Source organism: Bison bison, unplaced genomic scaffold, assembly GCF_000754665.1.
Source record: "Bison bison bison isolate TAMUID 2011002044 unplaced genomic scaffold, Bison_UMD1.0 scf7180017864289, whole genome shotgun sequence".
NCBI classification, from domain to species: domain Eukaryota; kingdom Metazoa; phylum Chordata; class Mammalia; order Artiodactyla; family Bovidae; genus Bison; species Bison bison.
The window spans coordinates 7,296,929-7,312,897 of NW_011494861.1; the positions used below are offsets into that span (position 1 = coordinate 7,296,929).

The 15,969-nt window shown below is 47.6% G+C and overlaps 1 protein-coding gene across 1 annotated transcript; it reads left to right on the plus strand.

Annotated features, from left to right (window-relative positions):
- Window positions 1–4,151: 4,151 nt before the first annotated feature.
- RPL22 (ribosomal protein L22) lies at window positions 4,152–11,423 on the plus strand. The gene is made up of 4 exons (XM_010849955.1): window positions 4,152–4,258; window positions 6,042–6,146; window positions 8,308–8,432; window positions 11,226–11,423. The coding sequence occupies exons 1-4, from the start codon at window positions 4,247–4,249 to the stop codon at window positions 11,368–11,370; spliced, it is 387 nt and encodes a 128-aa protein (XP_010848257.1). The 5' UTR covers window positions 4,152–4,246; the 3' UTR covers window positions 11,371–11,423.
- The last annotated feature ends 4,546 nt before the right edge of the window (window positions 11,424–15,969 follow it).

Consider the following 15,969-nt stretch of genomic DNA (forward strand, 5'->3'; position numbering starts at 1 on the left):
TGAAAAGGCCACCCTCCCCCGCCCCGAGTGGGTTCAAAAGGAAATGGGAGGAGAGAAATTGACAGTGCACAGAGGAAACTTCCAAGGAAATTGGCCGTAACAAAAATATCAAAATTTTTGGGTTATCAGAAATTTCTCACAGTTGTGAGGCTGGAAGCCTGAGAGCAGGTGTAGACAGATGGGGCTCCTGGTGCAGCCACTCTTCCTGCTTGTTGTCGGCTCTCTTCTCCCTGTGGCTCGAAGGGCAAGACAGATCTCAGGTGTCTTCTTTGCCAGTCCCATCATGAAGCCCCACCCTCATGATCGCTTATAAATCTAATTACTTCCCAGAGGACTTGCCTCCAAATACCATCGCTTTGGGGACTAGGGTCTCACTTATGAATGTGGAAGGACACAGACATTCAGTACATAGCAGACAGGAGCCGAAAGGGGTGGTATGTGACAGGAAATGTTGCGGGTTGAAAGAGTGCTTTTTCTGTTTTGAGATGGGAGGTTTTGTTTTTTTTATTATTATATTTTTATAAGATTAGCAGTCAACTTTTAAAAAATATTTATTTTTGGCTGCATTGGGTCTTGGGCTTCCCTGATAGCTCAGTTGGTAAAGAATCCTCCTGCAATGCGGGAGACCTGGGTTCGATCCCTGGGTTGGGAAGATCCCCTGGAGAAGGGAAAGGCTACCCTCTCCAGTATTGTGGCCTGGAGAATTCCATGGACTGTATAGTCCAGGGGGTTGCAAAGAGTTGGATACAGCTCTTGGGGTCTTAGTTGCAGCAGGAGGAACTTTTGTTCCTTCAACTGAGAGAAGCACCAGCTTCTCTTGGGTTGTGGTACACAGACGCAGTGGTTGCAGCATGTGGCTTTGTGAGCTCTTGGCTTCCCAACCAGGGATCAAACCTGCGCCCCCCTGCATTGGAAGGTGGATTCTTTACCACTGGACCACCAGGGAAGTCCTAAGATGGGAGATTTTAAAGAATGGTTAAGTGCTGATGGGAAAAAATCCAAAGAAAGTATACATTGATGATTTCATGGGGTGGGGGTAAGGGCTATTGGAGTGGTGTCCTCAAGTAGATGGAAGTATACCACGTGAGTGCCCTAGTGCGGGGGTTGATCTCAGATGGGGGTCTTATGACCCTTCTTCCATAGTAACAGGAGGGAAGGCAGAGTAGGGTAAAGATGTTGCTGGATGGGTAGGTGTGTAGGTGGGTGTATCTGAAAATTCTTTTTGGATTGCTTCTGTGTTTTCAAAAGGAGAGCAACGGAGGTCATCAGTTGAGAAGGATGTTTTGGGGTGAGGAGCTGGCATTCTGGCCAGAGGTGTGAAAAAAAATTACTTAGAGGACTGGCAGGCAGCCCTAAGGCTTGCTAAGAGAGGGGTCAGGTCACTCAGGAAAAAGCACGCTAAGGATTGTTAATCAGGTACAAAGGTTTGTAAACTAGGTAACTTGAGGGGTGAAATAAGAACTCTAGCAACTGCAGGAAGTAGCTGCCACTCCTAGGATGATCCTATTAGAAGGTAGACACTTGAAGGAGGGGGCTCAGGAAGCTGATATCTGAGAAGGGGGCACTGCTCAGCTGGTGTTGGGGAGAAGATAATGAGGCTGGTTCTACAAATGTTGGAATAACTGCAACTGGATTCAACTGAGGTTTCTGGAATGTTCCAACTGCTGCTACCCGGATGAAGAAGCAGGAGGAGGTGACACCAACAGCACAGGAACAAGCAGGAAGTCAACCAAGACAAGTCTCTTCTTTTTCCTCCAGCCTGCAGTTTCCCTCCTAGGCCTCCATTGAAAGAACCTGACCAGAGCCAGCTGGCAAAGCAGAAATGTGGTTTGCAGTCAGCAATAGCAGCGTGGGGGCTTTCTTGGTGTCTCAGTGGTAAAGAAACCACCTGCCAATGCAGGGTTTGACCCCTAATCAGGAAAGATTCCATATGTTGAGGAGCAACTAAGCTTGTGTGCCACGACTCCTGAGCTTGTGCTCTAGAATCCATGAGCCAAAACTACTGAGTCCATGTGTTGCAACTACTGAAGCCCGTGTGCCCTAGAGCCTCTGCTCCACTGCAAGAGAAGCCACCACAATGAGAAGCCTGCACACCCCAATTAAAGAGTAGCTCCCACTCGAAACTAGAGAAAAAAGCCTGCAAAGCAAGGAAGACCCAGCACAGCCAAATACGAATAAATACATATTATTAAAAAAAAGAATAGCAAGGTGGGTTTGGAGCTTGGTCAACTGGCAGAGTGGGCCTGAAGGTACACCTAATCAGCATGGACAGTATCCTAACACCACTGTAAGCTAGGCTTGGGCTTTAGATAGGTGACTACATGGCAGGTGGATACAGGGACAGGAGGGTGTGTGCAAGTGAGTGATTATAATGCAGGACCCTGGACTGGAACTTGTAATGTTGCAGGAAGGGGGACTCCTTCCAGGGCCAGAGAGTGGGCTTGTCTATCACTGAGAAATGAATTGTCTGAGGAGACACATGTGCTGACAATGCAAGAGACTTTATTGGGAAGGGGTGCCTGGGCAGAGAGCAGCAGAGTAAGGGAACCCAGGAGGACTGCTCCACCACATGGCTTGCAGTTTTGGGTTTTATGGTGATGGGACTAGTTTCTGGGTTGTTACTGATTGAAACACTCAGATCTCAATCACTCTGATTGAGGGTCCTTCCTGGTGGCACATGCATCACTCAGCCAAGATGGATTCCAGCAAGGAGGATTCTGGGAGGTTGGTAGGACACGTGGTGTCTCTTTTTGACTTACCCGAAATTCTTCTGGTTGGTGGTGGCTTGTTAGTTTTGTTTTTACCAGGACGTCCTCTCATAAAATAAATCATGCAAATAATTACTTTGGTGCCTGGCTAAAGTGGGCGGTTCCAGTCAGTGTTTCCCCTAACAGCAAGGACATGAAGGACTGAAAGTAGTCCCTCACGTGGAACGGTAGGTCTGGGGATGAAGACCCCTTGCCACTCAACTTTGGTCCGTGGACTAGCAGCAGCAACAGCAGTATCTCCTGGGAGCTCTCATGAAACGCAGGATCTCAGGCCAATGAGACCCACTGCATTGGAATCTGGAATGAGATTCCCAGGTGATTCCTGTCTGTATGCCAGTATGGGGAGCGCTGCTGCTGCTGCTGCTGCTGCTGCTAAGTCGCTTCAGTCGTGTCCGACTCTGTGTGACCCCATAGACGGCAGCCCACCAGGCTCCCCCGTCCCTGGGATTCTCCAGGCAAGAACACTGGAATGGGTTGCCACTTCCTTCTCCAATGCATGAAAGTGAAAAGTGAAAGTGAAGTCGCTCAATCGTGTCCGACTCTGAGCGACCCCATGGACTGCAGCCTACCAGGCTCCTCCATCCATGGGATTTTCCAGGCAAGAGTACTGGAGTGGGGTGCCATTGCCTTCTCCGTGAGGAGCGCTGGCAGACGAATTTTTGAAGCTGGGAAACTAGAAGGGATGAGGGACTTCCCAGATGGCGCTAGTGATAAAGAACCTGCCTGCCAATGCAAGAGACCTAAGAGACTCAGGTTCAATCCCTGGGTCGGCCCACTCCAATATTCTTGCCTGGAGAATCCCACGGACAGAGGAGCCTGTCGGGCTACAGTCCATAGGGTCTCAAAGAGTTGGACACGACTGAAGCGGCTTAGTACGCACCAGAAGAGATGAGCTGGAAAGCTAGGATGATCCGAGGATGGGCAGATTGAGTCTGAGGTGGTGGAGAGCGTACCTGACTGCAGCCAAAAGGGCTAGCACCAGGAAGCAGCCCCTTGCGCACCCGCTTCCTGATTGGGACTTTGGGTAGGAAGAAGCCAAGTGCTCTCGGACATTAGGACCCCAAATTAGGCCTCACCTCCCCAAGTTAGTGGGTTCGATTCCCATCCCACTACCTGGTTATTGACGGTTTATTGAATCTCCTTATTTATTTTTTTAAAGACTGTCAAAAGTAGAGCGAACCCCTTTATTTCTCTTCGGGCTCGTCTAGTCAGGCTCCCCCTCGGATCCTTCGCAGTAGGACAGGCTACTCGGCTTCCTCCCTCCCACTACAATCCTGGGTGGGAGGGGCGTGAGACGATGGGTTTTTGCATTCAGGTAAAAACAATCGCTCCCCGAGAGTACAGAACGGGGCAAGACAGTGGCGACCGAGGAGCGTGGCAGAGAGATTAGTACGGCCTGAGCCCTGCGTGCTCTGCGCGCTGCGGCCTCTTTGCGTCTGCGTAGTTCGCTCACCTCCCTTTCTGCCTCCGCTACCGCCATGGCGCCTGTGGTTAGTATGGCTCCGCGTGAGGCCTCGGCTCTGGGGGAGGCACGTGGGCCTCACCGGCCCGGCCCCTACCTGGCTCTTGGCGGACGGCGCTCAGCATCGTCCTACCCGGGCCTGGCTAGCAGGCCTGCAGGAGTGAGCCAGTGTGGCCGCCGATCCCCGCACGTTGTGGGCGGAGGAGGCCGCGGCCCGAGGCTCGAGGGGGAGATCTGGGGCTTTCGGAAGCTGCCGCTCGGGCTTGGGCTCTTGCCTGTGGTCAGCAGGGAGCTGGGGGACTGAGATTGCAGCCTGGGCTGGTCAGCGAACCTTGGAGCCGGCGTAAGGCAGCCGAGGCCTGGGCCCGGTTACCTGGGCGGAGGGAGGGGAAGGAGGGGACCTGCCACTCTCGGGGACCGTGCGCAACCGGAAAGCCTATTCCGGGACTCGGGATCAGTGTCAGGGTCCACGAACGGAGGGCTCGCTGGCCAGTTCTCACGAGGAGGCCTGGGCTAGAGGACCCTTTCGCGTCTCCGGAGAAAGTTAGATCTTCAGGGCGCAGCTCTGCAGACCCTTTCTGGTGTCCGGCGGGGGGCCATTTGGATTCTGTATCGGCCAGGCTGAGCCTGGGCCGTGTGGCGCCCTCATGTCACTGGCTGCAGATGGTCTCCTCCCAGGTTACTTGGAGAAAGTTTCCCTACCCTTCTTTGTTGGGACACCTTTATTAACAGTTTGGGCTCATCTCCAGCTTTCTGCCTGGGTGGGCCTTTAATGCTTTTAGGCGTTTGTATGTTTTTGATTTAAAACCATGGTGTGGGGGGTATGGAGCCCATATCCTGCCGGCAGGTCTTCTTGCTGATTGTGTGTTTCCGGGGCTTAAAGCAGCCCCTTTGATTGTTACTAGGAAGACATGTTAGGAAGGAAAAGAATGAGTGACTTTTGTCGAAGCCTAAGTGTTTGAAAAATTCATCCAGTTAATACAAGTTTTAGGTGAAGTTCTTTGAGACAGGAAAGGATGTGAAATGTGTTCTTGCAACTACAGGTAAGTATGTTGTCCAAGTGCTTTTTTTTTTTTAATTGGAGTTGGAATTTGTAGAGGGAGAATATTTATACAAGGATCTTTGTGAGAATGAAGGAGCTGGAACCTTGTAGCTAAACTGGTGGTTTGAAAGTGCTCATTCAGAGATTAAATCAGTCAAAAGACCAGAAATTCTCAACAGTCTTGTTGTAATTAGCTAGACCCTTGTTCAAGGCATTTGGGGTTGGATGGGCTGCTAGGATGTGTGGTTCTGGTCACTGTCCTGAGAAAGTAGATGAGACAGGACGAAGGGAAAAAACAGATCAACTGGATTGCCCCTGAGTCGGAAAAGTTAGGATATGTAGTCAATTCAGATTAAAACTGTTTTAGGTATGCAAGGCATTTTCATGCCTGTGCCTTCATCCTGGAAGAAGACAAGTGAGTGTTTCTTTATTTTGGAAATTTTAGAATGAATAAAAGGAAACGTTTCTTTTATTGTAGTTCTTAAGCTAACAGACCTTCCATTATTCCCCTAGAAACCAGGGATGCTGGAAAATGTAAATGGGAAAAGAGTGCTGTAATGAGTTTCCTCTTCTAGAGGGCATGACCCCAGAGCAGCATCTTGAGTGTTATCTATCCTCCATCCTTGGCACCTAGCAGGGGAACAGAATCCCATGGTTTTTGCATTTGTGTGTACTTTTACAGTTCTGGTCTTTCCACTTTGTTAATTTTTTTTTTTGTTTTTGACTGGTTATGGCTTTATCTCTCTTATCATTTGTATCCTTTTCTTAGAAAAAGCTTGTGGCGAAGGGGGGCAAAAAAAAGAAGCAAGTCCTAAAATTCACTCTGGACTGTACCCACCCTGTAGAAGATGGAATCATGGATGCTGCCAATTTTGTAAGTTACCCCGCTGATGCCACCCTGGACAGTAGCAAACCCTTTCGGATATTGCTGAGAAGACATACTGGAGCCTGTTTGTTTGTAGGCTCAGGCTGCTCTGCAGTTCTTGCTGTTGGGTTCGACTCTGGATCTCTGTCTGGTTCTGGTTCTAAGCCTTGCTTTCTCAGGGGTGTGACAGTGGTGAAGAGTAAAGGAGATGCAGTGGAGCAAGTCACTGCCAGAGGGCCACATTTTCTTCTTCGGTTTCCAAAAAGATTTTACTTAAAATTTATCAGGTGAACTTCCTTGGATCCAGCATCTCCTCTGCACTTAGGTGTGTTTAGGTGTAAGCTTGGCCCTGACACTGACGTTTTGGGCCCAGGGGCTTCCTGTGCCCTGGGCCTGATGCTTGGTTCGGGGGCGTTGGACAGAGGACAGCATCTCCTTGAGCTTTCTGTTGTATTAAGCATCAGAGCTTCAGTATTCATGTGAAAATATCCTGCTTGCTGATTTGTAATTGTAGCTTGGATTTTTTCAGACCTTGCTCTGTACTGATTTTTTTGCCCTCATGTTGGCCCCATCCCCCAATACTCCTCTATTTCACCTAAATCTAGAAAAATGAACCCAGCTGCCACATTTTGGAATCTGCAACTTGGTTTTGGCATTTTACACTTTTCCTCTCCATAGCCAAGCAGAGCTTGGGGGAGTTCAGACATACTGTTGTGCAGAGCCCTAAGTTGACATTTTCTCTAAAGTCTCTAGAGTCAACTATTGCCAAGATTAATATCATTACAACAAGAATAATTTTCAAATTAAAAAATTAGCAGCTTGGCCTGTGGCCACGACTTACAAAGTATGGTGTCTGGGTAGCCTGTAGTTGACTGCCCTCTTGTAGATGCCTGCCGTGGCCCTGGCCTGGCCTGCAGGAGGTCCCTCCGTGGCTCCGTGTTCCTTCTGTCTTCTTGCTTTTCTCTGGGGCCTCTTGTCCCTCCTAACTTGTAGCTTCTTCCACATTGTGTCTGATGGCCCTGTTCTGCCATTATTCCCTCCACTGTCTCTCAATATGTGTATATGACTGTCTTCCTTTTAGGTTCCTCCTTTGGATAGAAAACAGGAGTTGTTTATTAGTCTAAGACACGAAAGTCAAGATTTCTGACCTCATCACACCTCCTGTTGACAGTTAACATGTTGTATATTGGTGGGTTTTTTTTTTTTTTGGCTGTGTTGTGCAGTATTTGGGATCTTAGTTCCCTGACCAGGGATTGAATCCATGTTCCCTACAGTGGAAGCTCAGAGTCCTAGTACCAGCAGGAAAGTCCCCAGATTGGAGTTTTTAAATAGAGGACTGTAGGGATGGGAGCTGAAGGGCCTTCCTGTCATTGCAATATCAAGAAAACCATAAAAGTCTTCCTTTTTGGTCCAAGAGGTGAATGACCAGCCCAGCTTCCTCTGGGATTTTCCCAGAGTCCCATCTCTGAGCTTCTGGGCCAGTGTCCCTCCTGCTGTTCAGTGCTGGTGCACGTGGCCCCTCAGCAGATAGATGTGTAATTGCTCTGGTTGCTGTATGTTTTTGTTCTGCTTGGTTGAAGATTTATTTTCTCCGATCACACTGAGGACACTGCTTTACATGTCTTAGGTTCAGAGGCTGCTTGCCATTTTGGTTGCCTATATCTACAGTTGTAAGTTTGGGCCTAGGTTTCCTGTCTACTCTTTACCCTTGACCCAAGAGTCAGAGACTGGACATATAACCAGCTATATGCTTAGAGATAGGAGTATAAAAAAATATTTTGGGACTTTTGGGATGGTCCAGTGGTTAGGGCTCTATGCTTCCAATGCAGGGGTTGTGGGTTCAATCCCTGGTCAGAGAACTAAGATCCCACATGCCATGTAGCGTGGCCAAAAAATTAAAAATAAGTGGTGTGTGAAAGTGGTTCAGTCATGTCCAACTTTTTGCGACCCCATAAATATACAGTCCATGGAGTTCTCTAGGCCAGAATACTGGAGTGGGTAGCCTTTCCCTTCTCCAGAGGATCTTCCCAACCCCAGAATTGAACCCAGGTCTCCCACATTGCAGGTGGATTCTTTATCAGAAGAAGACAAATAAAATTTAAAAGTGTTTTGCTGGTGATGTGGGTGAACTAGTCTCCTCACTATCTGGTCCATTTGATGATTTCTACAGGAGCAGTTTCTTCAGGAGAGGATCAAGGTGAATGGAAAAGCTGGCAACCTGGGTGGCGGTGTTGTAACAATTGAAAGAAGCAAGAGCAAGATTACTGTAACTTCCGAGGTGCCCTTTTCCAAAAGGTATGGGAAGGGGAGGCATTACTTGTCCGTGTCCTCAGCTAAGGTTCCCACCCACCCTGGCCAGGAAGGTTGCTCCCTGCAAAGTCATTTGCTTTGTGGTTGCCTCTGTTAACTTCTGGAGCAGTGTCCAGCGTGAGGGGCGGTGAATGAACGAATGTTACTATGGTAGTTAAAAGTATTCAGCTCTTGGTAGCTTTCTGCAGTTTTGTTTTCCACAGCCTAAAGCAGTGGTCCCCAGCCTTTTTGGCACCAGGGACCAGTTTTCTGGAAGACAGTTTTTCCATGGCTGGGGGAATGGTTCTGGCAGTAATACAAGCCATGGGGAACTTCGCTGTCTGGCCCGCTGCTCACATCCTGCTCTGTGGCCCATTTCCTATCAGGCTTTGGACCAGACAAGTCTCACGGCCTGGGGTTTGGGGACCTTTGGGCTAAAGGATTTCCAGCAGTAAAGATGCTCAGACTTGCTTAGATTGTATTCTTAAAAGTGAGCCTGCCTTTGCCTCTAGATCACTTTGAAGAGCTTTCATTTTTATTCTGTTTTTTTTTTTTTTTCCCTTTTGTTTAGTTGCTAAGTCGTATCCCACTCTTTTCGACCCTGTGGACTGCAGCAACACTAGGCTTTTTTTCCTGTAAATGCTACCAGAATTAGATGAGGGATCAGAAGTCTCAGTTTAGACTGAAGCCACCTCATTTAATTCCTGTAGGCCCATTTATTTATTTTTTTGGTCCATACCACGTGGTTGGCAGGATCTTAGTTCCCAGACCAGGGGTTGAACCCTTACCCTTGGCAGTGAGAGTGCTGTGTTCTAACCAGTGAACCACCAGGGAATTCCCCTTTGCTTATGTTTTTAACTAAATTAGTCAGTAAATGGCTGGGTCCCTTCACTATTCATCTGAAACTATCACAACATTGTTACTTGACTATCCTGATACAAAATGTTTTTGGTGTTAAAAAAAAATTTAAATTAAAAAAAGAGAGATGACTTTAAAGCTAAGTGAATTACTCCTTTTTTTTCTGGCTGTGTGACTTGTGGAATCTTAGTCCCCTGATCAGGAATTGAACCGAGGCCCCCAGCAGTGGAAGAATGGAGTTCTAACCACTGGCCTGCCAGAGAAGTCCCTGAATTACTCCCCTTCTGCCTGGCTGAGTTATTTCACGTGTGCAGAAGGCAGTTAGATGGCATGAGAGATGGGATAACCGAAGGGCCTCCAAGGTGTACTTAACACCTCCCCCACCAGCCTCTGCTGAGCTCGCAGGGAAGAGCCTGTGGTCTGTTTCCAAATCTCCTGACCTAGTGTGAGAATGTCTCCTAACACATGTCACTTCAGTTTTCACAGACTTTCTCTTGTTTGCCAAGTAGGGAAGGAAAAGAACCTGATCTGTTAGAACTATGTTTTCTTGAAACATTCAAGGAGCTCCTAATCTAGAACGTTCTTTTGGACACACCAAGTGGGATCCAGTTCTTGACCCAGGATCTAGTTCTTGACCAGGGATCAAATGCGTGCCCCCTGCAGTGGAAGCTTGGAGTCTTAACCACTGGACCACCAGGGACCAGTGGAACATTCCTTGCTTATCTCTGAACTTGTGTGTTTTAACCTAGCTTCCCCCCATACTCTATTATGAAAACACTAAGCCACCTAAACTTTTGAATTAACCCACTTTACCTGGATATAATATAGTAGAAATAGTAAATGGAAATAAAAGAGAATACTTTGTAGGTGAAACGACCAAATTGTTTTATTTTTATGTAGGGAAAAGTGGGTAGAATTGAACTGAGATCTTCACATCTTTGTGAAGATTGCTTGGTTGACGTGAGTAACACAGTGGAACAGTGTTTGTTTCCGGGAAGGGTCGGGTTTCTCGGTTTGTTAACACTTGGTCCCATCTAAAATGCCAGAGTTTGCCAGTGCATCTCATTTAGCCCTTGTACCAGTCTGAAGAGATGGTGAGTATCTTGAGACCTGTTTTATAGAGGGTGACACTGAGGTCTAGAAAGACTAACTTGCCCAGTGATGGGTTTGCTGAACCTTCTATTCCCTCTTTACGGTTCTGGGAAGATGCCAGAATAGATAAACCCCAGGGCCTCATAAGCAGATGGATGAGAGAGCAGGATTGTGGGCTTTGTGTTGAGCATAAGAGCCATTGTTGCCTTTAGGTTGAACGGTTTCCTGACAGTGGTGTTTGGGGTTGAGGCTTAGCTCACGCAGGCTCAGGTGGCCACTGGGCAAGTGGACTAAGGCCAGGTGCTTAAGTGGACAGCTCGAGTCAGGGCAGTTAAGCAGTGGGTGGATGGGGAGGGGGGTTGGGAGATGGGCATCTCAAAATGGGAGTGAGAATGTGACAAGGCCCTGAGCTGCGGTCCCAGGAAGCAGCAACCTCAAAAGGAGGTTTTAGTCAATGAGGTGAAGTACTTGGAGCTTGTTAGGAACCCAGCAGTCTCTCAATAAAAGATATTAAGATTGTGTGCTTAGCTTCCAAGTGATCACCTTGATCTCTTTCCCCAGTGGTCACTACAAACCATTTTATAGGTGATGGCTCTTGTTTCATGGACAGTGGTCACATCTTAATCTGTTCTCATTTTTATGGCCAGGTTAGTTAGAAGAAATGTGGATGATGTTTATTCTCATTAGAACAGTGACTGGGTATATTTCCCAACTGCCATTTTTTGAACCATGGGAAAATACCTTGAATTGTAGTGACTTTGAATGCACAAGTTTCATAAAAGTTAGAGTATTTCAGAATATCAGAAGGTCTTGTGTCTAGTGGAGTTCTCAAGTGTTTTTTCTCTGCAGGTATTTGAAATATCTTACCAAAAAATATTTGAAGAAGAATAATCTACGAGATTGGTTACGCGTAGTCGCTAACAGCAAAGAAAGTTACGAATTGCGTTACTTCCAGATTAATCAAGATGAAGAAGAGGAGGAAGATGAGGATTAAAACTCAATCTGGAATATTTGTATAAGTTCTTAAATAAAATTTATCAACTGAAATGGTGGTTTTCCTTGTATCTCTGCAGTGTGGACTGAACAAAATTGGAAATCTTAGTAAAAAGGCTTCACCTGGGCTGCCTCTCACTTGTTTTTAAACTTTTTTTCTGCTTAAAGATTTCAATTCTTGTGGTAGAAATAGCAAAACAGAGCTAAGGCTCCTTCGAGGGAACTGACTCTTGTGTGACACTGAGCAGATGGAGGAGGGCATGGGGATTGGGGGTGAGTCAGTTACTATTTTACAGAAAAAGGGTGAGTCAGTTCCATTTGGTACCTCTCAAAGACTGAGGAATACAAACGTGGCAACACCCAATTCACTGCAGGCAGAACCAGGGACTTGATTTTGAGGTTCTCTTGTTTTGGAATAGTGGCAGTGTCGAAGAAATGCAGGATTCTGGGGCAGTTTTGTGATTCTGTCTTCATTTTGTGATCATAAATTACTCTTGATACACATGGTTACTATGTATGCTAACCCTTTTTCTTCCCATGGAAATAAAATGTGGTCCTTCAGTGTTGTCTTGTATTCTGTCCCTCTCAGGAAAGGGTCTGAGGAGTGGCTCTTTTAAAAGTCCCAGGTGTTGGATTAAGGAAAGGTCTACACTATAGGAATTTGTAAAATAATTGTTTCTGCAAGTCTTTGCAGCGAACTGTCATTCTGACCCCAGCAGGGGGAGCTGGAGATGAGGTGTAGTGGAGATTCCAGAAGTGGGTGAGGATCTGTGGGATAGATACATGGGTTGGGATTGGAATTCTTCGATGCCCAGAGCTCTGGAGTCTTGGGTTTGGGTGTGAAGGGGAGGGCCTGGGAGACTACTCAGGCTGAAGAGAAGTGTCCAGATGCCCAGGGAAAGTCACTTCATGCCGTTTAGGCCACAGCTGGACTTAAAGTCATTCTACAGACTAAATTGAAGGCAGTGTTCCCACCATACCATTCCCACAATGGGTTCTGTTGCCCTGTGTGTAGAGGCTAGAGATCCAAGGTCATTAACAAGATTGTAAAGATGTGACTTGCTGATAGGATCAAGAGGGAGAAGAGGACCTGATACCTTAAAGTGCCCTCCTTAAGTCTAAACCATTCTGCAGGAAAAGTGCATTGTCTTAAGGTGACATAACAAATTCATGGTTTTCCAGAGCTTGCCTATGGTTCATTTCCACACCTGCAATTCTTAACGTTCTTGCTAGTTGCATAGCTAGAAATGTTAACATTTGGTGCTTTTTGAGTTGACTTTAACATTGAGGGTTTGTGATTTCATTTGTGGTAAAGTACCATTTTCTTTCTATGCAAATTTCTTGGAGCAGAATTATTTGCATGATTCTGTTCTAGAGAAGGCAGGGTTTCTTTCAAATTTAACTGAAGCTCTTTGGTACTGTCCCTTACTATGATTATTAACCTTGTTAAGCAAGGTTGTGACTTGGGTTTGCAAATTGTACTTGTTTGTTGCATTGATGTTCCATTATAGAAACCTTAGTTTGATTGTAAAAGATTATCCCTGGGCTGAAATTAGTATATAAGTTTTTTCTTTTAAACTATTCCCAGGATTTAAAATTTGTAATAAAATGGAAACTTCTTGGGTTTTCTGTGCCTTTTTTAACTCTTGTATTTTGACTTCTGATCACATACTAAAGTGGCTAACACATGGCTACTATTATTGTGCAAGGATATTTTTTTAAGGACTGCATGTTAATCTGTTTAGCAACAGAAAAATTGGTTGTCCTGCTGTACCAGCAATGACCTTGAACTTCATTAAGTTTGATAAGAACATGTATATTTTATTCCCTCTTTCTTCACCTTAGTTACGTTGCTGTGCCTCAGGTTCTGGAGAGTACTATAACCAAACTCTCCATGTAGAATTTCTTCAGACCCAGAGCCAGAGAAATAACTTGGCAAACACATGACTTTTTCTGATGGGTGTGATGTGAACTTGAATTACTTGGCACCCATTATACCAGCTGGGCCTGGGCTGCATTTTAGACCAATTTTCTTTTGATCTGTCTTGCCTCGTGACTCACCTGCCTGATCAAGGCACAGGAAAAGATTAGGTCATGGAGAGTTTGAAGCTGAGATTTGAGTTCGTGCAGGTAGTGAAGTAGGAAGTTGGTACAGTCTTGTTCTCAGCTGACTCCAACTCCACCTCACCCTTGGCTTGATCAATACCAGCTGTTAACAAAAGTTTTAACTTTGTTTTCCTTTCAAAGGCCCCTGTGGACCCCCAGCCCCAACACACACCCTGTGACTCCTTCAGTGGTGAAGTTGTGCTTTTCTGAGTCACGTCATCCTTGCAGCATTTCAGGAGGAGCCTTATGTTAAAATAGATGAGTTCCAGCTAATCAGTGGAGAAAGCAATGGCACCCCACTCCAGTGTTCTTGCCTGGAGAATCCCAGGGACAGGGGAGCCTGGTGGGCTGCCGTCTATGGGGTCGCACAGAGTCGGACACTACTGAAGCGACTTAGCAACAGCAGCAGCAGCAGCAGCTAATCAGTGGTGCCTAGCACTGTGGTGTTCAGAAACGTGTCACAGACATGGAGAAAGTGGGACAGTTTGATCATATCAAATACTTAATTTTAAGACAATTGGTCAAAATTAATGGGGCATTTAGACCTCAGCATTCTTAGGGCTCATTTGGTATCTTGGAAGGTGAGCAGCACTCCTGTAAGTTGATAATGGTCCTCCAGCCACTGATAGGCTCAGGGGAGCCTGGAAACTGGCTTTGGCAGTCTGCTTTTGTCTCCCTTTTGCTGCCTGGCCCGTCTTCTGACTTGCCCCCAAACTTCTCAAGGCTGTATGTAGGGTCGTTCTGACCCTTTCCTGTGAGGGGGCACACCCCTAGGAGGTGGGTCCCTGACAAGACAACCACAGATTTGGCAGTACCATGGCCTTTGCTTGGTAACCTTGGACAGAGCCAATATATTCTGGGTTTTTTTTTGGTTGTGCTGGATCTTCTTTGCCGTGCGGGTTTTTCTCAAGTAACAGAAAGGGCTGCTCTAGTTACGGTGGAGGAGGATGACTGATGAACATCCCGACTCTGATTTGCCAAATTAAGCAGCTGGAACTCTTCTTGGTTGAAAGATATCTGACTTTCTCAACCTCATCTTGGGAACTGGAGCCACAGTTAATGGTTCCTGTGTGGTGAAGGGCTTTCTGGTGATGGGAAATACTGTAGGTCCCAGCTTCTCTACAGTGGGACAGGGGACCTGTGGAGGTGCCCTGACCTAATTCCTCCATCTGGGAAGGGCTGGGAGCAGGGCTGGTGCCGAAAGAGTGGGCAGTTTTTAGTGTTTTCTCTTGGATGGTTAATTTTCAGGAAGACAGGAGGTCTGGGAAGAGGAAGGCAGCCTTGCTGGGGAAAATGCAGGCCTGCTGAGGCATCTGTGATTGAGGCTCCCTCAGCTAGGTGCCCAGGAGGTGAAATACAGCTTCAGGAGACCAGGAAGGGCCCTTGCTTTCTTAGCCCGCCTCCTCCCTGCCTGTCCCTTGACCCTGGCAGGGTGTCTGCCCAGGGTGGATTCAACATCTCTCCTAATGTGGTTTAAAAGCAATTCAGGAGATGGTATTCCCAGCTCCCTGCACTTTGTCAGGAGGCTGGACAGACCTGTCCTTGCCCAGGAATGAATGAGGAGGAGCTTTGGTTTGAGGTTTACTGGAAATTCATTAGATGGGAAGGGAGAGGAGAAATGTGGGACACATCTTTCCAGCCTTCCCTGTGCCATCTATCATCTTCAGGCCACCTCCTCAGGAGGTCTTGCACTGGGAGCCCTCGCCAAGCACCCACAACTCTCCTGGCTCCTCAAAGGCCCCAGGAAGGGAGAGCCTGCCTGGTGATGCCAGTGTGGCATGGGTACTGGTGTCTGTCCACCTGGAGGAAGCAGGTGTTCAGCCAAGACCAGAGAGGTGGATGCCAGAGAGGAGACCGTCTCATAGCTGCTTTGGGCTTCCCGAGTCAGGTGGTTCCTGTGGGTCCCTGGCGCCACTGGGTCTCCAGTGGGTTCCTCCAGAGATGTCTGGCCCCAGGCAGTGGGGTGAGGGTTCCGGGTTCTTCCAGGATTAGAAAGCCGGCCAGCCTGTCCTTCGCTGAAACTTTTGCGTTCTTAGAGTAGCTTTAAGACTCGCTGCAGCCAAGACTGGCAGCGCTTATTTAAAATTCCAGTCTTGCTCCCCAGGGCTTTGGCCTCCATCTTCACCTTTAACAACCGAGGACTGGCGGCGCGGTTCCTTCCCACTCCGCGACAGGTGTCGCTTCTGAGCGGGAGTTTTGGGCACAGGGAACGCGGTTCCATCTCACCCCCGGGGGGCTGGCTTTATTTAAAGCGGACCGGCAAGGGGGGGCTTTTTGGGAGGGGATACGTGGGTGGTGGGAGCCGGGTGCGATGGAGTGAGGGAGGAGCCAGCCTGCAGATTTTTCTGGAGGAATCAGACCCGCTGTCTCCAGAGCGGCCCTTCCCCAAGTGCGGAACGCTTTTTTCTTCGAATGTTCTTTGGAAAGGGGGTTATAGAAGCGTGTTTGGCTCGGTGCTAGGCGACCAGGGGCTGGGCGCGTGTGAGCAGTGAGG

What these genes read in the sequence shown, in the direction of transcription:
- RPL22 (XM_010849955.1), top strand. An exon ending in TCATGGATGCTGCCAATTTT is followed by an intron (nt 6,147 to 8,307) that starts GTAAGTTACCCC and finishes TGATTTCTACAG; the next exon opens with GAGCAGTTTCTTCAGGAGAG. An exon ending in GAGGTGCCCTTTTCCAAAAG is followed by an intron (nt 8,433 to 11,225) that starts GTATGGGAAGGG and finishes TTTTCTCTGCAG; the next exon opens with GTATTTGAAATATCTTACCA.